Source organism: Miniopterus natalensis, chromosome 3 (assembly GCF_054644295.1).
Source record: "Miniopterus natalensis isolate mMinNat1 chromosome 3, mMinNat1.hap1, whole genome shotgun sequence".
Lineage (NCBI taxonomy): Eukaryota > Metazoa > Chordata > Mammalia > Chiroptera > Miniopteridae > Miniopterus > Miniopterus natalensis.
Window position 1 is genome coordinate 27,932,969 of NC_142083.1, and position 25,771 is coordinate 27,958,739.

Here is a 25,771-nt window from a genome sequence, read left to right on the forward strand (position 1 = left end):
GCCAACTAACTTTGGCTGAGGTTGAATGTTGTGTCCCAGGAAACGGCCCTTTCCTTGACAGGGGGATGGGACTTTCCCTTTGCTGAGTGGCACCAAGTAGAAGGTCTTCCAGGGCCTTCACGGTCCCTGACATTGCTCAGAACATATGAACTGTCTTCAACCTTAGTGAGCAAAGCTGAGTTACCCTATAACCCATCTTTTCCAACATCAGGCTAAAAATTCACACAGTTAATGTCCTCTTAAAAAACACAAAGGGTGTTTCTGCCTTAAATTATGCCAAGTTGAGTTTTATTTAACTGAAATCTATTTGTGGCAGCCAGAAGCAATGATTAAATGGGTTAATATTTATTGAGCTGGAACATTGCCAAGACTCCAGGAATCTTTGCTGGCTGGTGGACAGGCAGGTCTCACTGGCCTAGGGGCCCATGGCCTCTTGCAGACGGGGCTCCTCATCATGGGGTAAAATTGCAATGTTACTGCAGGAGATCCTAGGACAAGGGGTCAACAGCAAAGGAATGGAGGAAGGGGCAACAAGGTTGTTCCAAGGAGCCAAGACAGCAACACATTTCTGTCTCCCACGGGATGAGCACAGCAGGTGTGTCCTCCCTGCTGTCACTTTTGACTGACTTTTCCTTGGAAGGCAGGGAAGGACCTGAGCATAGGAACTCCACCACATCTATGACATGGGGAACCAAGAGGGCAGCTTGGCCCCATGTGGGAGATGTGTATGCTGTGGAGCAACATGCATGTGTGTATGTGTGCACACATGCATGCACATACACGCATACACGTGCACACAAAGCTATGTATACACACCCATACACATACACACAAATGCACATGCACACTTAGACATACACATTTACACACCTGCATATACACATGTACACAGCACATTATGTATGTCACACACATACACATTTATAAATACACAACTTGCATGTGCATACACACACATGTATACACTCACACATATGTATGCACACATGATTACACATGCCTAGCCACATATACTCGCACGTGTGCATGCATGTATATACATGTGTGCACATGCTAACACATGTGTGCTCGTATATGTACACAAGATCACATGGAAACATACACAGAAGCACATGTATACACACTCACATGTGCACATGCTATACAGTATAAATGATACACTTACACAAGTGAATATACTCACACGTACACACATGTACATACAACTTACACACCTGTACACATATACACACATGTGCACACACATATATATACACACACCCTCACTTATGTGCACTCACGTGTGCGCACACTGTATACACATGTGTGTGCCCATGTGTACACTCACATGCTCACACATGCATATGTACATGCACACATGCAGCTGTGGGCTGGGTACTCAGGACTTCACGTCCCCATTTATGGAGGCTGTGGACATGGTGCTAACCAGCCCCTGATGGCTTTCTTGCTTCTGGCAGCGGTTCCTGATGAGCTTGTAGATGGCAAAGCCAGGGATGGTGAGGCAGGGCACACCAGCAACGACGACCACCACGCCATACGCCCAGTTCGGGTAAGGGACCTTTTGGGATTTGGGAAATTCCGCCTAGGGAGAGAGCAACCACAGGGTGAACAGACACAAAGAGCCAGTGGGGTCTCCTTCAAGGGCACAGTGCCCCCTTCTCCCCAAGATTCTCATCTCCTGACCCTTGTGGGAGAGGGGAGGGAGACCTAAGGCTCCTCCACCCCCACACACCTCCTCACAGGGACACCACCCCCTGCTTCCCATGCCTCCCCCACCTCCTCTGTCTCCCATGCCTTCCTTACTTCCTCTGCCCCACGCCTTCCCCACACCCCCCTGCCTCCAGGTGTCCCTACCTTCTCCACCCCCACACCCCCCACCCATCAGAGCCTGCGCGCTCACATAGGCAGGGTCCCAGACGCTGTATATCAGCTCCTTATTGACGTTGATCACGAAGAAGAACAGGAAGATGATCAGCATGAGCAGTGGGCTGACCACTCTCCACGTGATTTGCCAGAAGATGTTGGGCTTGTGGCCGATCATAAACTCGATGTCCTTGTTGAATCTGGAAGCAGAAGCCAAAAGGGAGCCATCAGCTGGTGGAGGTCCTGGGCGTTTAATCCCATCAAAGCAGAGGGTGGGCCAGCCTTTCCTCGAGGACACGAGGTGGCCATCCCACAGTGCTGCACCTGGCCTTTCACCCATCACGGTTCTAGCCATCCTTTGGGCAAAGACTCGCCTCCCCGGGGGAGCCTCGGAAGTGGTAGCTGCTCTGGAGGCCTCTGGAAACCTCCCTACTGAGCCACAGCCCAGGTGCTCCTACTTGTGACCTCACACACCTGGGCAGCCACTTATGCAAACAGGGGTCAACACTTCTGAGGGTAATGGGAGGAAGGAAGCCTCAGCCCAAGTCCTTGGAAGGGCAGCAGCCCTGACCTTAGAAGCCCCACCATCTCCTGCCCATCTTGTGCTGAACTCTCACCAGCACAAATGAGTTTATTATCTGTAAAATCAGAACAGAGTGGGCGGAACATAAATGTGAACTGTCCAGGACCACCAGTGAGCCCATAGGACACTTCTGGAAAAGTACAGATGCCCAGGCCTTGTTCCCAGCAGGGCCTGGGAGCATGGTGACAAGTATCTTCTGCTTGGGGCCACTCCTGGCTCTCCACCTCCCACTCATATGCCTTCTTGAGGCAGCGTTGCATGGGACCCCCGGCAGGGAGTGTCTGACTTCAAGCTGTCCTTGGGCCATTCACAGAAGGATGTGCATTCTTTAGGACAGTCACGCCTGCTTCATACCCAGCAGCAGGCCCACAGCAACATCGTGCCTTTCCATCTGAGCCTCCTTCCCCCACATGTCTGATGTTAGGCACAGTGAGTCTGCCCCATGCTCCTCAGCCTCTCCTCAGCTGCCACTCGTGGCTGTTTGCATTGTGTGGCTGAGACAGGCCTCCTGCACTGTGCCCTTACACACACGTCTTGGTGATGCAGAACAGGATTCACAAGCCTCCCCCTCCCCCCGCCCCCGCCTGTGCATGTCCGATGATTATTAATAGACACTGCTGATTATTTCTAAAAAATTGTGGCAAGTCCAGCTCCTGTCAAGGACATGGTGCCTTTTTCTGCTCCCTCCATCTATGATAATGGAGTGATATCCTGAATATTTGGTCAAGGGGATGGCTGAAAGGACTGCACAACCCCCTTCTTTGCCTGAGTCTCTGTCTGGCTAGAGAGCCCTCTCTCCCCCTAGAAAGGCTCACAGCATGCCCATCACAGGGGCTTCCCTGGCCCTGGACCACCCATTGATGTAAAACATCCAGCTCCCTCCCCTGGATCACAGAGAGATCCCCTTACCCATAGCTAAAGTCCCTGTCCTGTCACTTCCTCGCCCTCGCCTCGCCTCGCCTCACCTCCCCTGCCTGCTCCCCAGCCTCTGGAGGCTGCTTCTGGGCTCCACAGGACACTGAGCACCCTTCTGCGCTTTCTGGTCCCTCTGGTCCTGTCTCCTCGGCCGAAGGCTTCTGGTATACCAGTCGGTGCTTCACCTCTATGCCGTGCAACCGTTTCTATAGCCAATTATTTGTCTTTTGACTTTGCTTATGATACTTTGGTTATGTTTTTAAATCACATGGTCAGATCAGACATGCAGAAGGCTGCCTCAGTCACACATTTTAATTTGTGAGGCTGTTTTCTCTCTCCCACCCCCGAGACTACACAGTCTTCTACGGTCTGTGCTTACCCTTCTACGCTAAGTCTGGAAGCCTCTGGAAGCTGGAGAGGTTATAATTTTGACTGCTCTGGATGGGCATTCATCTGAGATACACCTCTTCTCCACCTCACCCATCCAGGTGCCAGACCCATGCCCACATCATACCAGTCCCTCAGGCCTTTGTCCTGCGCACATGTCTTCCGCCTGGGACTGGACGCCACACTACCTATCCCAGGATGGGAGTTTCCTATGCTTGTTGGAGATGGCCACATGCCTCGGTCCCCCTCTTACCTGTCCACGCCATATACGTAGACCACAGCGAACATCTCGCAGAAGGCGATGATAAGCAGGGGTATGGAGCCGGCGTAGCTGTCCAGCAGGGAGAGCCAGTACTGGCCAGAGTTCAGCGTGAAGATATAGGCGATGAGATACGACACCAAGCAGATGAGGCCTGGGGACAGAGGACAGCCGCTGCACACAGAGCTCCCCCCTGGCCATGGCCTTCGAGGCCTGTCCTCACCACTGGCCTGCCCTGCCTAGCCCATCCCTGGCCTGTGTACCTGTGAGCAGCTCCTTGGGCCACTTTTTGGGGATGATTTTGAGGTCCTGCAGGGGCACGACCACGCCCTCCATGTTCCCGAACATGGAGGACAGGCCCAGGCAGAAGAGCATGATGAAGAAGAGCACGGACCACAGTGGGGACACTGGCATCCTGGTGATGGCTTCTGTGAAGACAATGAACGCCAGCCCCGTGCCCTCCACGCCCTGCACGGACAAGCAGATGCGTCACACACTCCCCAGATACCCCTGGCCTCAGCCACGTCCCTCTCCCTCCCTGACAACCACTGGTCGGCTCTCCACACACCACGTCCACACTGTGCAGGTACAGGGCTCATTTGAGCCATCCTGTGAATTAATGGGTCCTTGTCTCTTTGGCTCAACTGTATTTTTAAAAGTTGAACTATGCTTAACGAACAGGAAGGGGATCACATTGTCCAGCAGCAGTCAGGGCCCCGAGCTATCTGGACAGACATTTGGCAGCCATGCAGACTGCTGTCTGCTCGTGGACAGGGTGTCCCACCCCCACAGACGATTCCTGAGATGCACCCCACATGGCCAAGTTCAGCCCTGAATGACTTCAACAGAGCCTGAGTGAGTTCCCTAAATAGCTGCCTTGGACATGTGGCCTATTGGCTGGTTAGAGACAGTTAATGCAGGCCCAGGGCAGGCGTGTGACAGGTTCTACGGGTGTAAGCACCAGGGCGGGGCAGGAGGATCAGAGGAGGCAGGCACTTGAGAATGGAGACAGGCCCATGGGAACTGAGATCCTGGGGGAATTCAGTGTCCCTCAAGGGTGTCCTTCCCTCCTCTCCTTGTGCTGCCCCAAGGAGACACACCTCTGACAGGAAAGAGGTCAAGTCACAGGTTTGGAACTCCAGCTGTGCAAAGGCCTCGGGGTGAGTGGCGTTGAACATCTGCTGTATTTCCAAAAAGTTCTCCTGGGTGACATAGCCTTCGGGCAGGTCGAACCCATTGATGAGTGTCAGGATATTCCTGGAAAGAGAGTGAGGCTGACACTGGCCCTAGGCAGTGCAGGCCTGGCAGGCTCCTTGGAGGTGGGTGAGGGCTGGGAGGAGCACTCACTTGCTGAAGCAGTCGTCAAAGCGCTCTGTGGCCCGGAAGCCGATGATGGAGTAGACCACGGTGGCTGCGTACACGGACGTGAAGCCGTTGATGATGGATACAATCACCGAGTCCATCTCACAGTTGTTGCTACGGATGAGAGTGGTGTCAGGTCACTGCAGGCCAAGAACACTGTGTCCACCTACCTGGCCACGTCAGCACGGGCAAGGAGCCTGGCCTGAGCCTGAGCTGCTGGGGTGCAGCGGAAGAGGGGACACAACCCACCCACCTGTCCTTTCCCAACTGCGCCCAGCAAGAGGTGACCAGAGGGCTATTTCCAAGTCCTGTGCCTACAGCCAGTGGCCTCTCACTCCAGACCTTCTTACCACTTCACAATGCCAGAGAGGGAGCAGCCAGCATGCATCCGAACTCACCCGCTCCCTCTCTTTGCTCACATTGCACCTTCTGCACAGGAGCCCATCCTGGGGCCACGCCCCTCCAGGGACCCCCTCCTTCTGTTCATTTCATTTGTCTCTCTGCCAGGCCACAGCCACAGGTCTCAGGAGGACAGAACCTCCTGCACAAGGCAGGGCCCTTTCCATGTGAGTATTGATCTGGAGTGGACTGGGGTGGCCCAGCATCTGGGGTCCTGGGTGCCAAAGGGCAACCAGAGAGGGAGTTTGGGGGATAGAGGGGAGCACCCCAGGATTCACCACCCCAAGGACCAAGGCACCATGAGGAGGGCTGTCATAAACAAGCCATGCTTGAGGCACCTAGTGTGTGAAAATCTCCCAGATCCTAAGCCTGCCTCCCTGGCATGGAGCCCCATGGATCCCATGATCCCATGGGGCATGAGACAAGCCCTCTGCCTGGCCCAGAAGCCCTGTCCACACTCACTGGACAGAGTTGTAGCTGGAGAAGGAGATGAGGCCCCCGAAGGCCAACGAGAAGGAGTAGAAGACCTGGGCCCCCGCATCCAGCCAGGTCACCGGGTTGGCCAGCTCCGTGATCTGCAGCCAAACAGAGACCCTCAGCCAGGTGGCCCAAGGACAAGTGGTCACAGGAAACCAAGGAGGTAATAGCCCACAGAAAAGGTGCAGGACTGGAGGCTGGTGACAGCTGAGGCCATTGGGCAAGTGGTCAGAACAAACAACGTCCCCTAAAGGTGGTAGCTAATAACTTGGAGGTGGCTGCCATCAATCCACACAGAGCCTCCCTCAAGCTCACAGGCCCAGCACGCATGCATCAGGGGGCCCTGAGACTGGCCAGGGCTGGTCTCAGGCTGGGAGGCCTGTCCCCCAGAGCAGCCTCTCCCACGGGAACTGGAGCCCCAGGGTGGACAGTGAGAGACTCACATTGGGTGTGAAGAGGAAGACGATACCATTGGTGGCTCCCTTCAGCGTCAGTCCCCGAATGAGGAAGATGGTCAGGACGACATAGGGCAGTGTCGAGGTGATGTACACGGCCTGGGGACAGGGCAGAAGTGAGATAAAGGGGAAGACAGTACCCACAGGAGAAAGGGCTGGTCACGCAGGACCCTGGCTCCGCTCCTCCAGGCACCCCTCTGCCTGCAGCTCCCAGGGCAGGGAGATTCGACGTTTTCTCCTGCTGCGTTTGTAGCGAGCACTACTCAGCTCTCCCAGTCAGAGAGCTACTGTGTGTGGGGAGGGGGAGGGAATCCTCACTTGAGGATATTTTTTCCATTGATTTTTCAAAGAGAGAGTGGCAAGACACATCAATTGGTTGCCTCCTGCACGTGCCCCGACCAGGGCTGGGGAATAAACCTGCAACCTAGGCTCACTGACCGAGAATCGAGCCGCTGACCCTTCCATGTGCAGACTGATGCTCAAACCACTGATCTACTCTGGCCAGGGCTTGCTGCAGCTTTTAAACCACAGGTTTGAGGACCGTCCAGGCCAGTACCACATCCCCAGGGCCAAGCTGGGGGCAGCAGAAGACCCTCCCAGACAGATGGACATGGGATGGTGACACTCAGCTGGTTAAGGGCGCAGCCAGCTCCTGCTAGCCCCCAAGAGCTCCCAAAGCCCAGCCCGCACCTTGCCACTGGTTTCAATGCCACGGATGGTGCATACGTAGAGGACACTCCAGGCACAGGTCAGGCAGAGCAGGATCCACCACTGCACAGAGCCTGAGTTGCTGATGGAGTCGGAGATATTGAGGGTCTCTCTGTACCAGTAGTAGTCCACCGAAGAGCTGCGGGCGCATTCCTCTACGTAGCCTGCAGGGGATGATCGCACCCATCAGCGTGGGTCATAGGGAACTGAGGGGGATGTGGAACATGGTAGTGCCACAGGAAACCAGGTTGTGCTCCCAACTCACTGACACCAGAGACATAGTGCACACAGACATGCATGTGCATAACCACACAGATATGTGTGCATGCACATGCGCACACCTGCATGTGTGTACACACACACATGTGCGCACACCCACACAGACACACTCACATGCATGCATACCAGCGTGCCTGCACATGTTTGCACATGAACACATGTATGCATACTCACAATACACACATATCTGAATGCAGACATGTGCATATGTGCATATATGTGCGCACACAGAAGTGTGAGCACAAGACATGCATTCACATACACACACATGTGCACTGACCATGCCCTGCTTATTGGACCCATGCCTACAGATCAGGCAGTTTGAGCCCTGATGCAGATGTGTGAAAGCTGCTGAGCTGAGCACATAGCCTGTGCCCTACACAGGCCCCAGGCAGAGGGTCTGCTCCCCACTCCCCCTCCCTGGAGGAGGTCCCAGAAAGACCTAGTGGCGAGGGTTGGGAGACTCTGCAGAGAGGAAGATCCTGAGGAATGCTGTGGGAAGGGACAGTGGAGAGTCAGGCCACCACTCTGTGTGATGTCAGGGAGCAGCAGGTCTCTATCATTCCCAGAGGCGTCATCCCACCTTTCCTTCATTTCAGCCTTGGCTGGCACAGCTCCTCCTGAAGTGGAAGCACCTTTTTTAAAGGCTTTCTTCCAGCACAGTGATTTTTTTAAATTCCCTGTTGCTGTAAATGTGCTCTGGTTTTTGCCAAACTTAAGTCATAACCATTTGAATTTGGGGAAATCAAAGGATGACTATTCATGGACTGTCGGCATGTTCAAAGGTGCACAAGGCTCTTGCACAACCAGCCGTACTATCCCCTGACCTTTGACCCTGCCTTGCCCGGGACTCACCTGTCCGGTTGTCATTAAGTGGACACGTGCTCCAAGGCAGGGGTTCCTGGAAGGAGTTGAAGAAGTACCACATGACCCAGGCGATGATGGTGTTGTAGTAGAGGCCCACCATGAAGGACACGAACATGGACGCGATCCCTGGGGGGCAATTGACACTGCTGGGGGGCACCACTAGGGGGCACCTCTGAGGGAACACCACTAGGGAGTAGGGCACTGTTAGCAGGAGAAGACAGTGCTAGGGGAGTCTCCTTGAGGGCTGAGTGTGAGCCGACTCAGGGTTCCAGAGAACAGGATGGTGGTCCCTCAAGTGCTTGCTGAGCCCTACTGTGGGCAGCAATGGGGGACTCGGGTCTCCCCAAGTCTATACACTCCCAGGCCCTGGGCACCTGGGGACCCAGGATAGCCTCTGCTGCCCAGCTGGTCTCTGGTGGCCAGGAGTGACCCCAACCTGGATCTTGCCACCTACACTTTTCTGAGAGATTCCAAGGGTTTGCAGAGGGCTGAGGGCAGTGAGTCCCTTGGAAACAGAGGCGAAAGGAGAGAGGAAGGAGTGTGTTTGCTGCCCACGCTGGACCTGGGCAGGGGTCCCACCGACTGGGCCCAGGTGCGCACCTACACCCTTCAGGGCTGGGTGGATGGAGCTCCAGGCGCCCACGCTGCCCTTGCGCAGTCGCTGCCCGATCGCAAACTCCAGATGCAGCAAGGGGACACCCTCCACGACCAGCAGGATGAGAAACGGGATCATGAATGCTCCTGGCGGGGAAAAGGCAGCAGTGTGTCAGGTAACGCATGCCAGGTGGCAAAAGGACCCTCTGGAGACACAGGCGTTGGTAGAAAGTACCTGCCGAACTTGCTCACAAATACAAACTTAGAACATCACCATCAACAATGCACCACTCACGAGGACCATCCGCACTGTTTTATGGGGGGCGCTTCGTGCCATCTCATGATAGTGGCCAGTTTGTCTGCTGTCCCCCCAAGACTGTGCTTGTTCTACAGGGCGTGTGCACAATAGCTCCTGGGGAATTCATGAAAGTGTCCACATGCTGGGCAGAGCACGGGGAGGTCACAGACTGTGGTGAGCCCCCTCTGGGGCTCAAAATCCAACCAGGAAGGCATGAGAGCCCGTGGAACCTTCACTCAAAGGTGATGGTTAGCTCAATGTGACAATGAGATAAAAAGCAGACAGCAGTGAAGACCCCCTACCTGGATCTCCTGCGGGAGGGAAGTGGGGAGCTGCCCTAGGTCTGGGGTACCACTGGGGCTGCAGGCTCACAGGCAGGGACTACTCACTGGGTCATGGTATCAGTGAGGGTAAAGTTAAAATAAGAAAGGGGATGAGTGGAGGGGGGAAGGGGGACATCTGTAATACTTTCAAGAACAAAGATACATTTTTAAAAAGAAAAGATTTGCCTCTCTAATGTTTTCTCAGGAGTTTGTTGTGAAAATCCTTTGGGCAAAGCTATCAGGAAGAAAACAATTTCTGTGGTTCCCAAATGTCTTTTGATCCTATCCCTACCTCATGATGTCACTTTTACCTGCAGGTCCCACTGCCTCTCCATCTCCTTCAGGAAACTCCTTTTCATCCTTAAAAACCCCACTTGGATAGCCACTCCTTAGGAAGCCTCTGCTGCTTGTGCTCCTGGCAGCCCTCTCTCCTACAAGCTCCTCCAGGTGTAACATGGTGGGTGCCTGACAGGCCTCCTGTCTGCAGGGGCCCATGGTCTTGCGGTCTTGTGCCCTTGCATACCGAGGGACACACAAACAGAGGCAGAGATGGGGTGGGACAAGGCAAGGTGTAAAGGCCCCACAGGAGAAAGATACACTAGCATAGAAATACAGCTTTCTTGGCCCTAGCCCAGTAACTCAGTTGATTAGAGTGTTATCTCAATATGCCAAGATTGGGGGTTCTATCCCCAGTCAGGGCACATAAAAAATCAACCAACAAGTGCATAAATAAGTAACACAACAAAATTTGATGTTTCTCTCTTTCAAATCAATAAATAAATGAGCTAAAATTTAAAAAGGACAGAAATGCAGCTTTTTCTCTCTGAGAATTTAGTAAGCTAGGTGGGGGAGGAGCGAGGAGGGGAGAGGAGGGATGAGCTGGGAACTGGCGGCAGCTGTCTTCCAGGGCAGAGTCTGAGCCTTCCCCATATCTCTCTGTCCTGCAGGTCATGTGTGTGGCACAGAGTAAAAGCTCAAGGAATATTTGCTGATGGTGCAGGGCCAACACTAGTAGTGGAAAACAGCCCCAGGGACTAGGCTGCAGAAGCACATGGACAACCCTGTGGTGAGCAGTCAGCATGGTCCTTGGGGGGCGCTGCCTCCTGGGGCTCCCCCCCTCCATACCCCGTCTCTCCTATGTGCGCTCTTCCTAAGAAGGCATAAGGGGAACACCGTGTGTCGGGGGGCAGCACTGTGGACAGGCTGTGGGTGATGCATTCACGCGGCAACTGATGTTCTGGGCAGATGTGTGGTGAATGCAGTTCACTTGAACACACTCCTGGGCTTGGTGCTGGTGCAGAACTCTTGGCAGTGGACCATCTGGTCACTGGAACGTGGTTGTTTGTGGCCAACTCAGGCAGCAGGTGAGCCCTGACTCTGGTCAAGTCTCCTGGTTTCAATCTCCTGCGTGTCCCCTGCTTCTAGGTCTGCAAAGCTTGACTGAGGAGCCTTGTGGTGCAGCCCTCAGAACAGACCTCTCCATCACCTTCCATTTCACAGGCGGGAACCCCAAGGCCCAGAAGGTGTACAGGAGAGTAAGAGGGTCCAGGACATGGACTCTGATATCAACTCAACTCAGGGCTGACTTTTGAAACTTGAAATACCCTTCTTCAGAAAAAGGGGCCGTGGGCCCACCCGCCCCAGAGCCCACACAGGGGCCATAGGTCCTCAAGCTCCTCTCACTGTTCCCTGAAGGTTGAATGAGGAGAGATGCTTGCCCCTTTGGTCACAGAAATGCCCCCGTCAAAGACCTAGAAGGTGAGGCCTTCTAGTGACAACACGTCTCAGTGTAATGCAACATGCAGGGGGCTCTGTGTGTGCGCACGCAATCACGCACAGCCACCACCCCACTAAACATGGCAAAATTTCCTTTTTCATAATATACAGTTAAACATAAAGTAAATGATTTGTTTTACTTTTTAAAAAATTCCTAGACATAATTGAAGGCAAGCTAAGTTTTCACCAAACAGGACTGGTCATCAGAGTCCTCAGATCTGTCATTGTGTCTCCAAGTTACCCAACCACTCCCTCCCCTAGGGCTGGGGCTAGAGGCTGGAAAATGTCACTGGGAGGAGTCACAGTCACCTGCCACACCTTGTTATTGTTCTGCCAATTTTCTCCCGGGGGGGTTGGCCCCTTATCACTGTCCTCAACAATTGTCTACTAGGCTTGGGGGGTTATCACTGTCCTCAATGATTGTTTGCTGGGCTTGGGGGACCAGGTACTCAGCTCCTGGCCAGAGCTACAGTGAGATGCCCTCCAGGTGGGGGGGAACACACAGGAGGAGCAGGGCAGGGCCTGGAGTAGGCAGAAGGTAAGCCACCAGGAGGGTCCCGAGGAGGTGGGAGACTGCAGCTGCACCTTCCCAGAGCTGACAGAGCTAGGACCCCTCGCTTTGCTGTCCACTCCACAGGACCCAGGGGTAATATGGGACACCTTCCTCTCATCCACAGTGTCTGGAGGCAGTGTCCCTATGCTGCCCTTCAGACTCACAGTGAGTGTATGCTGCACCTCCAAAGCCCCATTTCCCAGGGGTGAACTCTTCTCAGTCCCAGACTACTTCCCCCCACCCCCAGCCTCTTCCCTTTGGAACTAAGTAAATGTTGCAGGTGTTGCCAGGACCTTGGCCCTAGGGCAGCCCTGGTGGGGGTCAGGGAAATGACCAGGGCCTTCCAGAGGGAAGGGGCAGCCTGACCTCTGGGACTGTCAGTGATCCTACTGTTGGATAACCTCACTGGCTCCCGGGGGTTCCCTTCTCCTCTCTACCGGCACAGAAAAGACTGACAGGGCCATCTAGAAAGCACAGGATGGACCCGAGGTATAAAGACAGGCCCTCCCAGACATTCAGAAACTTCAGTCTTTGGCCATGGAAAGGGAGATGGGTCACAAAGGTGACCTGGGAACAACCCCATCTGCTTTTTTTTCTGGCACAAAGCTTGGTGAAAGCCTGCAGTTCTTCAGAGTAAATAAACACATCACTAGAGGGTGTTTGTGCATTCCAAGGAGGGCACTGAAAAGCCCACAGAACTGAAGCATCCTCAGAGCACCCAACCAGCTCTGGGGAGCCTGTCTCCCCAGCAAACGCTGCACCTGTCCAGACCTCCTCCCAGCTGACAAGAACAACTCTGTTCCCCTTCCTGACACCCAGCTCCTGGCAGCTCCCCTCCCAGGGCTGGGAGCCCAGGGAAGACAGAAGCCACAGATACATGGGGGCTGATGGGACTATAGGTGTGACCTCCATCCCTGAAGCTTGTTGACACTGGGAGGGTGGGTGGAAGGACAAGATCATGCAGACTGAGACCCAGCAGCCTCAAGGGAGTCTCTCTGCAGCTGGGGGAGAAGACCCCTGGACTACGGGCAAGGACCCCAGAGACCTCTGGAGGCAACAGGACAGGCTGAGGCAGCCTTACATGGGGGATGCAGGCTTCCCACCTCTGGCCTGTTTGCACACTGATCCAGAGCCTGCCTGCCCTTCCTCTGTGGGCCATCCACTCCAGGCCCAGCTCCTCCTTGGTCCCCCAGAGAACGTGGAGCCCACCTATGGGGTTAGGACATGGACCAGTGTACTGGAAAGGAGGACTGGCCTTACTGCCCCTCCTGCCAGCACCTTCCACACTCAGAGAAGGGGCTCTACCCAGAGGAGCAGCTGTCCCTCTCTGTCCCCCCACTCCCACATCAGATCTGTTCTCTGGGAAGAGGTCAGGGCTCCTGGGTCCTGGAGCAAGGGTGGTCTTCCCTGACACACAGGCACTTGGACGTGTGGGATCAGGCACTGAACCTCCATCGCCAACTTGGGCAAATGAGCATTCTCCATCCCAGCCCTCTGCCCAGCCCTGCCCTTTGTGCAAACATGGGGGGCTCAAGTCAACTGGTGGAGAGCACAAGCCTGCCCACAACCCTTTGCCCTCCAAACCTCTCCCCTCTCTGAATGGCGTGCTGATGTCCTGGGGGACACCAGTGTTGTTTTCCCTGGACCCCCAGTCTGCCCTCCTGCCCGGCCTACCTCCACCATGGCTCTGGCACAAGTAGGGGAAGCGCCACACGTTGCCCAGGCCCACGCAGAAGCCCACGCAAGTGAGCATGTACTGGGCCTTGTTATCCCACTTGGGTCGCGAGCTGGCCTCCTCCTTCTCGATGACCTCCAGTTCCCCCAGGGAGGGGATCCGGTCGTCCAGGCCCGGGTTGGGCAGTACAAGCCTCACCATGGTGATCACGAGTGGGTTCTTCTCGGCAGAACAGTCCAGGAGCTGAAGGGTGAGTGGACACAGCTGGAGCCCCAGCACTTTATAGGGAACCTTTGGCACCTCACCCCAAGCACCTAGGCTGAAAGGAAGTGTCAGCAGATCTGAAGGGTGAGTCCACAGGACTGTTAATGCCTTATCTGCAGAGGCGCTGGCCGACCCTTTGAGGCTCTCAGCTGGCACCAGCCAGCCCCTCCTCCTGTGCAAACACAGAACTCACGGGCACAGATGAGCTGCCCCCACCCTCACATCACTCAGAGGGCCAGGCTCCCAGAGAGGAACCCAGGGCAAAAAGTCTGTAGTAATGGCCCTGCCTGGCTCTGTAGGATGCATGTTCTCCTCCAAACCTTCAAAGCCCCCCAATCCCAACCAGCCACACACTCCCACCTGCAGGAGGATGCCAGAAGGGGTCCTCTCTCCCCAGCTCTCTCTGCCAACGAGCTGTGTCCTGTTTACACTTGGCTCTAAATAGCTACTCAGAGAGCCTGGGTGCCCAGAGCTGATTCAGATGCGGGACCCTCCAAGATGCTCCTTCCCATGAGCTCTCCCTGGGGTTCCGGCGTTCCCTGTCCCCAAGCTGCTGAGCTGCAGCCTCCAGGCGTCTCCCCACGCTGCAGGACTTCCATCCTTCTGCCGAGTGTGAGTGCCGGGTATGGGGCAGCCTTGAGCTGGGTGACAGGACAGCCATGATAGACAGGGACCTCAGGCAGGGAGACATGGGAAAACCAGTGACACACCCAGAGAGCAACAGGGCCTCCACCTGTGACCTCTAGGCCAAGGAGAGGCCAGAGGGACAATGGGCCCAGCTTGGCCTCTAGACTGGGGGAATAAGGAGAAGGCTCCACCCAGGCTAAGCCAAGACCTAAGGCAAGCCAGGTGTTGCTGTTTTCTTAATAGATTTTTATTGATTTTGGGGGGGGGGGGGAGAGAGAGAGAACAGCTGCCTCCTGCATGCCCCCCACTGGGGATCAAAACCAAAATCTGGGCACGTGCCCTGACTGGGAATTGAACAGGTAATCTTTCAGTTCACAAGAAGATGCTCAACCAACTGAGCCACACTGGCCAGGGCAAAGCCAGGGCTTTTGAGCTCAGTTTCCAGTATAGGAAGTAGGGTAGGGGTACACCTCCAAGCTCGGGCCCCACACCCCCACCCAAGATCCTGAGCTCAGCGATTTCCCCCTTCCCCATAGAACCTTCCCTTGGGCTAGTGACCACCCCACACCCGCCCTACTGCTGGGCCTTTCCCTCAGGAATGCCCTTCCTACCAGCCTCTGTCCAGCCTTCTGGTCAGCTCTCTTCAGGGCCCTTCCTGACAGTCTGTACCCACTGACCTCCGCACCCCACCCTGCACTCCTAGTGGCCTTCCTAGAAGGATGAACTGTGTTATTCTGTCTCTTTGTGTATCTATCATCAGTGATCTGCGACACTGGACAGTAACGTCTGGGAGGTCAGGCACTGGCTGCCCTGACCCCACTTGACTGGATCACACTGAGTTTACCAAACAATCCAGGAAGGCAGGTGGGGGTCACTAGGCAGAAGTGAGTTCAGGAGCCTAACCTTTGACCCCATAAAGGGGGGATTGGGGAAGGGTGGAGGCAGGAAGGAAGAGATCAGGTTTGCATTCAGGGACATCTGGCTCCTGAGACAGGGGCAGACTAGAGGCAGGGCCAGCTACAGAGACAGAGACAGAGGTGCGCCAGGCTGGCCCAGGCCAGGAGTGAGGGTTGGAGTTAGGTGCCGACAGTGTGGAGACTGAAGGAAGTGATGTCTGGACCCCAAGGGCCAGTGAGGGAGAGGAGTTTGGGGTGGGGTGAGGTGGGACTCTGTCCTGGGCATGTCCAGTGTGAGCCCCCATAGGAGATAGAGGCATGGAAGCCAGGTGTTGAGTGGCAGGGCTGGTGTCTGCATTTCACCATGGTTGGGCCAGTGGGTTCTTCTGGCCGCTCCCTCTGGAAGCTTTGCAAAGGAAGCCTGGAGTGACAGGAACTGGACTTAGACCCACATTCTTAGAGCTGCAGCCTCCCTGAGCCCCAGCCCCTCAACTCTAGAGCCCTGAGGCCCTTTCCTAAGCTGTAAAATATGTTGTACATCCAACTCTATAGCGGTTTTCCTGGGAAATATTCGGAAATGGTGCCTACCTAACAGACTGAAGGCCAGGTGCCAAGTTCTGACCTGAGCAGATGGACTCTCAGGATCTTCCTGACAAGGACCAAGGGGCTGCTGCCAGGGACCGATCAGTCAAGGTTCCAGAAGTCTCTTGGGTCCTCTCGCATCGCCCTGGGTGGGGGTCTGGGGGGAGTGCTGAAGAGGCACACGCCCTTGTGATGGCGCTGTGGGCTCACAGGGCTGCAAGCGGCCTCTGTGGTCTGAGCATTTTGATATGAGGGCCAGATTCCAGGGCCAGGTTCTCGAGAGGGAGAGCGAGAAAGAGAGACATGCTGGGGAGGAGATAGAGCAAGGAGTTCTCACTGCCTGGTGAGGGCATGGCATCCCTTGTCCCTTCTGCTCAGAACCGTCCATCCTATTTCTCCAAGGGGAAAGGTCTAGGGGGTTGGCAGTGACCTAACTGACCTGCCAGGACCGAAAGTCCCTCTTTGGAGGCCATTCCTTGTACCTCAGGCCCATGCTTGCTCCCCTCCTGGACCTATCTTCTCACGGTGCCCACCAGTCCTCCCTCCCACCTTCAAGTCAGGCTATAGACACCACGGGGTCACCCTGGTCACCCACTTAACACACAGCCTGACCTCCCACTCCCTACTCCACTGATCTCTGCTTTTCCTTCGAACATGCTGTGAAAGTGATTCAGTTACTTGGCTAGTTGCTTACGCTCTTTCTTCCCCATGGGATGTGTAGGTCATGGAGTGGGGAGGTCTCTGCTTCCTGTTTGTTCACTGATAATGACCTTCAGAGAGTGTCTTATGCTTCAAAAATACTCGGTTTATATGGACCCAGTGACTGTTCCTGCAGCTGGAGGCTGGTCCTGCTCTCCCTGGATGGAAGTCCAGGCAGACAGGGAACAGATACTTCTGCCCTGAGGAGGAGACTGTTCCATGGCGTCACCTGGCTGACCCTGGCCTGCCAGCCAGTCCTGGGCCAGAACAGAGACTGCTTCCCCAAATCCCCTCAGAGACAATAGCAATCGAGGCTTTCCTTCTGCCCTGGGCCCCTCCACAGCCTGGTTCCTGCAACAGACCATGGTCCTGACCCAGTCAAGCATGTCAGGGACTGTCCCATACCTGGGATGGGTCACATACCCATATCCTGTCCACCCTGCCTTGTTCTTTATAATTCTCTGGCACTTACCAAGCACTGTGGAAGATGTCCACCTAAGACACACCTCCTAGGTAAGTTTCCCTTAATAAACTCTGTTAGTTGCCAAACTGGAGAGGTAATTGGAGCAAATTGTGAAAAGTTATATTTGTCTACGATAAAGACAGAGTGGGCCTGACGGTGAGGATCTTCTCAGAAGGGCACACCCATCTGATGACATCCACTGCCTTCACTTCCCACAGGCCTGAGGCCATCTCCTCTCTCCCCCATCTTCACACCCTGCTCTTCACCCACGTCTGCCATGACAAGATGGTATTACAAAACAAAAACATGCTCAATAAAGAAAATTGGAGACTTTCAACTACCACCTGGAGGTAAACACTAACAGCTTTGTCATTGGTTTGTAGTTTTATAAATACATATGGTGTGTCTGCAGAGCCCCCAGGGGGTGACGCGACACAGCTCCCGTATTGTTCCACTGCTTCGGACAGCATCCAGGGTGTGCCACTATCACAAAAGCCTCTGAGAAACCTGTTCTCAACTCTAGCACACTTTCTCCTCACTGTGCAGGTGCCCAACTTGAAAGGACGCTGCCGTGGCCTAAGAGAAGGGCAGAGCCGATCACCTGGCATCCCTGGGAAGGCCCCACACTCTCCCAGCTTGGCGTTCTTGCCTAATTTATGTTGTGGTTGTTGTGCCAGTGCTAAGTAATCACCTGTGGTTTTAACTTGCATTTCTCTGAGGGCCTGTGCCATGGAGCTTCATCCCATGAACTGACTGGCCATCACAATCCTCCCGTTAAAATGTCCTTTGCTATTGGGATGCTGGCCCTTTCTATTAATTTTCAGAACACTTGACTATATTCTGGAAGACTGCTTCAGAAACACCTTTCCCCACTCGGCCATCAGCCTTCCCAGACTCTCCATGGTTCCTGGAGAAACAGAAACTGTAATTATATTATTGTCCAATCATTGATCCTTTAAAATATCTTAGCGTGACCTGGCTGGTGTAACTCAGTTGGTCGGGCATCATGCCGTGTACCAAAAGCTCACTGGTTTGATTCCTGGTCAGAGCACATGCCTGGGTTTGGGGCTTACTCCCTAGTTGGGGCATGTGTGAGGCAGTCAATCAATGTCCCATTCTCACATCGGTGTTTCTCTTTCTCTCGCCCTCTCCCTTACTCTCTCTAAAAATCAATAAAAATATACTTTTAAAAATATCTTAGCCATAAATCAGCCAGCAAAGAATGCAAATGGTGGCGGATTAAGTGGAAGTTACACTGACACTCTCCCAGAGCCAAACTGGAATTACAACTGAAATATAGAAAAACCATCCTGAATAATCAACTAAAGACTAGCTGGAGAGCACCCTCATAAACAAGGATGAAAAGCGGAGACCTCATAGAGACTGGTAGGAAGTGCAGAGACTCGAGAGGGCTGGCCGGGCTCCCACAGGCAGCAGCTAAATGTCTGGAGGGACATCTCAGCTGTGGGGGGTTCCCATTGAAAGCTCTGGGTTCTAAACCCCAAACTGGGCTCCCAGGGCAGAGCATCAGAACTGAGAAAGATGCCCACATAACATTGGGCTGTGAAAAGCAGCCGGGTTTCTGTCTGCCAAGGAGAGACAGCTGGAAATGCAGGCATCCTCTTAAAGGGTCAACACACAAACTTTTGGGTGCAGCCACTCACCTTGGGCTCCAGTGGAGGGAGGTCAGAATGGACTAAAGCTGTGTGAGGAGAGTCCGGGATTGCTGGCTCAGGTGAGTAGAGCTCAGAGGGCAGCCACCTGGATTCTATGCTGAGTCATTCCCCCATACTGCAGAGGACATCTTTCTCAGATATTTAACATCTAAGCATCTTTAGCCTGGGGGAAAAGCAATTGCCCCACCCTGTTGGAAAACCTCTTGACCCACCCCATAGTTTCTACAGCCTGAGGCTCATTAGAGACTGAATAACAGCCTCTGGGTGCTTTGAGTCTTTGCCTGATCTGCTTCTGGACCTGGGGCTTGGAAAAGTAGACCTTGGTGCACATCTTGGTCCATTCCAAATGCACCCAGCCCCAGCATTAATAATCAAAAGCTGTAAAGTGCAGAAAGCTTCAAACAAGATCCCCGAGGACAGTCACAAATAGTGTCTGACATTGGCCTACACCAGGGACCATCCAAAAGCCTGGGAGTCCTAGCAGATATACCCAATACACAAAAACAAGTCCAAACAGGCAGCCAAAATGGGGAGACAAAAAAACAAACCCCAAATGAAAAAAACAAACGAATTCTCCAGAAGAAGAGCTAAATGAAATGGAGATAAGCAATCTATCAAATATAAAATTCAGAATACTGATCATAAGGATGCTCAACAGCATGAGAAAAGAAATGGAAACTATGAAGGAAATTAAGAATGACAGTAGAAATTTAAAAACAACACTGGAAGGAATAAACAGCACATTAGGGGAAGCTAAGGATGGGATCAGTGAATTTAGAAGACAGGTAGAAAAAAACAAATCAGAGAACCAAAAAGAAAAAAACAATTAAACAGGAGAACAATTTAAGGGAACTGTGGGACAACATACAACAACAATATTTACATTATAGGAATACCAGGAGCGGTAGAAAGTAAGCAGAGGTTAGAGGACCTGTTTGAAGAAATAATGGCAGAAAGCTTCCCTAATCTGGTGAAGGAAAAAGTCACTCAAGTTCAGGAGGCACAGAGGGTCCCAAGTAAGAAGAACCCAAAGAGGCCCACCCACAGACACATCATAATTGAAATGCCAAAAATTCAAGACAAAGAGAATCTTAAAGGCAGCAAGAGAAAAGCAATCAGTTACCTACAAAGGAGCTCCCCTAAGTCTGTCAGCTGACTTCTCAACAGAAACTCTACAGGCCAGAAGGGAATGGCATGAATTATTCAAGGTAATGAAAAGCAAGGATCTGAAACCAAGGCTACTCTATCCAGCAAGACTATTGCTCAAAATAGATGGTGAAATAAAGAGCTTTCCAGACCAAAAAAAAAAAAAAAAAAACAACCAAAAAAACAGGCTAAAGGAGTTTATCATCACCAAACCATCAGTGCAAGAAATGTTAAAGGGTCTGCTATAATAAGAAGCTGAATAGAAAGAGAAACATAGGCATAAAGAAATAAAATGACAACAGATAAGTACCTATCAATAATAACCTTAAATGTAAATGGATTAAATGCTCCAATAAAAAAGGTATAGGGTAGCTGAACGGATAGGAAAACAAGACCCAGATATATGCTGTCTACAAGAGACCCACCTCAGAACAAAAGACTCACACAGGCTGAAAAAAAACAAAAAACGTCTGGAGGATTTTAAGGGAGAGAAGAGCAATACAGTCATAGTAGGGGATTTTAACACCCCATTGACCACTGGATAGATCTTCCAGACAAAATATCAACAAGAAAACAGTGACTCTATTTTTATGTTTTTATTGATTTCAGAGAGAGGAAGGGAGAGATAGAAACATCAATGATGAGAGAGTCATTGATCAGCTTCCTCCTGCACACCCCCTACTGGGGATCAAGCCGGCAAGCAGGGCATGTGCCCTGACCGGGAATCGAACCACGATCTCCTGGTTCATGGGTCAACAATTATGAGCCACTGAGCCCCGCTGGCCGGGCAGAAACAGTGACTCTAAATGACACACTAGATCAGATGGATTTAATTGACATTTATAGAACATTCCACCCCAAAGCCGCAGAATATAAAATCTCTTCAAGGGCACACAGGACATTCTCAAAGATAGACCACCTGTTAGGATGCAAAACAAGTCTCTACAAGTTCAAGAAGACTGAAATCATACCAAGCATCTTCTCGGACATTTACATCATGGAATACTATGCAGCTGTAAAAAAAAAAAAAAGATCCCTTACCCTTTGAGAAAGCATAGTGAGACCTGGAGAGTATTATGCTAAGCGAAATAAGCCAGTCAGAAAAAGGCAAGCATCACATGATCTTACTTATATGTGGAATATAATGAACAAAATAAACCAATGAACAAAATAGATCCAGAGACATAGAAGCATGGAACAGACTGACAAATCTCAGAGGGAAGGCAGGGGTGGGTGGGTGGGTGGGGAGTGTTTAACCTAAGAACTTATATGCATATATGCATAACCCATGGACACAGACAATAGTGTAGTGAAGGCCAGGGGTGAGGCGTGCAGGGTGGAGGGGATCAGTGGGGGGGAGGAAAGGGGGACATTTGTAATACTTTCAACAATAAAGATAAATTAAAACATTAAAAAAAAATTTCTTAGCTTACCTCAAGATCATGAAGGTATCCTTGTAGGTTTTATTCTAGCTTTATGGTTCGTTTGGCTTTAGACATTTAAGTCAACGTTCCACTTGGAATTCCTTGGAATTGATTTTCATGTGTCGTGTGAGGTAGCGGTCAAGATTCCTTTCCCCCCCCCCAATATCCAAATAAATGATCCAGCATTGTTTACTCAAATTATCACCCTCTCTCCTTTCTGTAAGCTACTTCTGTCATGGATCTATTGTTCGAACCTGTGTGGTCTGTTTTTTCACTTTCTACTCTCTTCCTTTGGTCTTTTTGTCGTGGCCCCCAAGGCCTTCATCCCTGTGGCTTTATACCAGGTCTTTATATCTGATGGCATATGTCTTCCAACTGTGTTCTTCTTTAAGAATATAAATGTTGCCCTAGTCTGTGGACTGAAGGGTCCTGGGTTCGATTCTGGCCAAGGACATGTACCTTGGTTGCAGGCTCGATCCCTGGCCCTGCCTGGGGCGGGGTGCATGCAGGGGGCAACCAATCCATGTGTCTCTCACATTAATGTTTCTCTCTTTTTTTCTCCCTTCCACTCTCTCTGAAAAGCAATGGAAAAATATTCTTGGGTGTGGATTAAAAAAAAAAAAAAAAAAGGCCTGGCCGGGCGTGGCCCAGCAGTTGAACATCGACCTAGGATCCAGGAGATCAAGGTTCGATTCTGGGTCAGGGCACACGTCTGGGTTGCGGGCTCGATCCCCAGTCAGGGACTTGCGGGTGGCAGTCGATCAATGGCTCTCTCAACACTGAAGTTTCTATCTTTCTTTCCCTCTCCATTCTTCTCTCTGAAATCAATAAAGACATATTTTTAAAATAAATAAATAAATAAATAAATAAATAAATAATAAAGATTTTTCTTTTAAAAAAAGAATGTAAATATTTTAGCTCTGACTGGTGTGGTTCTATTGGTTGGGTATTGTCCCATGTACCTAAGGGTTGCAGGTTAGATTCCTGGTCAGGGGACAGGCCTGGGTTTCCAGCTCAATCGCTGGTAGGAGGCATGCAGGAGGCAGACGATCCATGTTTCTCTCTCCCTCTAAAAAATAAATAAACTATTCTTTTTTAAAAAACCAAAAGAATGTTGTCCGTCCGGGCGTGGCTCAGCGGTTGAGCATCGACCTAGGATCCAGGCGATCTGGGTTCGATTCCCGGTCAGGGCACATGCCCGGTTGTGGGCTCGATCAATGACTCTCTCTCTCATCATTGATGTTTCTGTCTCTCTCTCTCTCTCCCTCTCCTTTCCTCTCTCTGAAATCAATAAAGATATATTAAAAAAAAAAAACACCAAAAGAATGTAAATGTTTTAGAATAAGCTTGTAAGTGTCCACAGAAAACCTGCTGGGATTTTGATTGAAGTGCATTAAATTTATAGATTTATGGGTCAATTTAAATGGAATCTTAACAATATTGTTTTTCAAACCACAAACACAGTGTGTTCCTCCATTAACATATGCCTTCTTTCCTCAATAAATGCTATAGGTTTTTTGTGTGGAGGTCTTGAAGATCTTTCATTAGATTTGTTCTTAAGTATTTGATTATTTGTTATGCTACAATGAATGGTATTTTTTAAAAAGTCTACCTTCTACTTGTATATTGCTGATGTATATAACAGTATAAATAATTTTTGTATACAGACCTTATATTGAAATATTTTTTTTTTTTTACCTTTTTAACCATTGACTTTTTTTGTTTTGTTAATCCCCACCCAAGGATATTTTTTCCATTGAGTCACGTCGATTGGTTGTCTCTCGCACATGCCCAGACTGAAGGGTCTCGGGTTTGATTCCCATCAAAGGCACGTACCTCAGTTGCTTGTCTCTCACATTTTATTTCAATGGGCCCTCCTTCAGCTTCAGGTATTTATATATTAGTATTAGAAGAGGACACCTCACCCTTCAAATCAATGGGAAGTATGTGGAGAAGCCTGAGTTGTGACCTGTTACTGTGCTGGGCCAGGAGCCAAGGGAGGGGTCCCTGCTCCTGGGATGTCCCCTAGACAGGATATACTAAAGGACAGGAGGACACCGCAAGCCCTAGGACAACAAGGTACGGGGCTGGAGTTGATTATTAGTGACTGATGTCTGCTGGGCCACATGCCCACCATCTCAAGTCCTCAGCACTGCGTCACAGCAGGTGAGGGAGGGCCGCAGACTGGTGATTATTGCCAGTCATTAACCTTTGTCTTGAATGGAGTGGTTTGTTTGCATGAAGAATTTGTGTTTATAAGGCCCGAGTTACTGAGTAGTAGCCTCAGAAGTCACGGGATGTCGATGCTTCTCTGCCCTCACCCCCAAGTCTGCATTCACTGACTGTGGGCAGGAGTTAAACCCACAGCGTTAGTGTCACCCCATCTGACAGCCAGCTCTGGCCTTTTATCTGCATTCCCTCTGCCTTTGTCTCCCCACAGGAAGAGGGAGCAGAGTGCTGTCTGTGCAGGGACAGGAGTCAGAGAGAGAGAGAGAGAGAGAGAGAGAGAGAGAGAGAGAGAGAGAAGAGGCTAGGGGGAGGGGGAGAGAGGGAGGGAGGGGGAGAGAGAGGGAGAGAGAGAGAGAGAGGAGAGAGAGAGAGAGAGAAGAGGCTAGGGGGAGGGGAGGGGGAGAGAGGGAGGGAGGGAGAGAGAGGGAGAGAGAGAGAGAGAGAGAGAGAGAGAGGAGACTAGGGGGAGGGGAGGGGGAGAGAGAGGGAGAGAGAGAGAGAGAGAGAGAGAGAGGAGACTAGGGGGAGGGGAGGGGGAGAGAGGGAGGGAGGGAGGGAGAGGGAGAGAGAGAGAGAGAGAGAGCGAGAGAGAGGAGACTAGGGGGAGGGGAGGGGGAGAGAGAGGGGAAGAGAGAGAGAGAGAGAGAGAGGAGACTAGGGGGAGGGGAGGGGGAGAGAGAGGGAGAGAGAGAGAGAGAGAGAGAGAGAGAGGAGACTAGGGGGAGGGGAGGGGGAGAGAGAGGGAGAGAAGAGAGAGAGAGAGAGAGAGAAGAGGCTAGCGGGAGGGGAGGGGGAGAGAGGGAGGGAGGGAGAGGGAGAGAGAGAGAGAGAGAGAGAGAAGAGGCTAGCGGGAGGGGAGGGGGAGAGAGGGAGGGAGGGAGGGAGAGGGAGAGAGAGAGAGAGAGAGAGAGAAGAGGCTAGGGGGAGGGGAGGGGGAGAGAGGGAGGGAGGGAGAGAGAGAGGGAGAGGGGGAGGGAGAGAGAGAGAGAGAGAGAGAGAGAAGAGGCTAAGGGAAGGGGAGGGGGAGAGAGGGAGGAGGGAGAGAGAGAGGGAGAGGGAGAGAGAGAGAGAGAGAGAGAGAAAGAGAGGGAGAGAGAGAGGGAGAGAAGAAGCTAGAGGGGAAGGGGAGGGGAGAGAGGGAGGGAGAGAGAGAGAGAGAAGAGGGAGAGAGAGGGAGAGGGAGATAGGGAAAGAGAGAGGGAGAGAGAGGGAGAGAAGAGGCTGGGGGAGGGGAGGGGGAGAGAGGGAGGGAGGGAGAGTCCAGCTACCCCACACCTGCCAGCCCAAGATCACAGCCAGAGCACTCACAGGAGGCCTCTGCCCCAAATGCTATGCTCACCGGGAGTGGATCCCCAGCAGGCCCGCCCCAAGTGGAGCTGGCACTCAGGGATGCTTGCTTTGTACTCTCAGCCAGCCTGGCCTGGGGCGTGGGGGTGGCCAGAGTAACCTGAGTCTCCTGCCAATCTATATGTTTACTGGGTTGTTAACAACCTGGATCTTTGAGGAAACAACCCAGAGATAAGCTGGGACAGGATGTGGTGTGATTCTGCCTATGTTATGACAACAGCTGCCCTTGGAGCCCAGCTGGTAGCAGTGGGCGGGGCACAGGGGGTATCTGGGGCCCCACTCCCCTAAATGGCCCCCAGGAGGCCTGGGGAGAGGGAACATCCACCTGGGAGCCCAGGGTCCATCACACAGAGCACTGGCTTTATTTTACAAGGTTAAAGAAGTTATTCAAGTATTGGGTTACAGCCTAAGGTAGTTCCGTCAGATAAAAAGCAATATGTGAAAATTTATATTTCTATAACTTTTGCAATTATAAAAGTAACACATTTTTGTAACATTTGAAAAATTCAGAACAAAGAGTTGAGTAAAAAGCATTCATAATTTCATAGTTCACAGGTGGTTATAAACAGTTAATTTAGCATTTCCTTCTCATACATGTATATATGCATATATACGTGCATGTCACATATAAATTCTGATATATAT

General features: G+C 52.1%; 1 protein-coding gene across 1 annotated transcript; it reads right to left on the reverse strand.

The window, feature by feature from the left end:
• Positions 1–1,378: 1,378 nt before the first annotated feature.
• SLC6A19 (solute carrier family 6 member 19) lies at positions 1,379–13,974 on the reverse strand. The gene is made up of 12 exons (XM_016212589.2): positions 13,773–13,974; positions 9,155–9,295; positions 8,543–8,680; positions 7,391–7,572; positions 6,689–6,799; positions 6,231–6,343; positions 5,355–5,483; positions 5,108–5,264; positions 4,271–4,475; positions 4,002–4,161; positions 1,901–2,063; positions 1,379–1,582 (listed from the first exon to the last, which is right to left on the reverse strand). The coding sequence occupies exons 1-12, from the start codon at positions 13,972–13,974 to the stop codon at positions 1,379–1,381; spliced, it is 1,905 nt and encodes a 634-aa protein (XP_016068075.1).
• Between the last annotated feature and the right edge of the window lie 11,797 nt (positions 13,975–25,771).

Excerpts from the sequence above, each read along its gene's own strand:
- SLC6A19 (XM_016212589.2), bottom strand. The coding sequence starts at position 13,974 with ATGGTGAGGCTTGTACTGCCCAACCCGGGCCTGGACGACCGGATCCCC. Across the intron at positions 5,484-6,230 it reads TCCAGCTACAACTCTGTCCA|CAACAACTGTGAGATGGACT; the intron begins GTGAGTGTGGAC and ends TCTCATCCGTAG. Across the intron at positions 2,064-4,001 it reads TACGTATATGGCGTGGACAG|ATTCAACAAGGACATCGAGT; the intron begins GTAAGAGGGGGA and ends TTCTGCTTCCAG.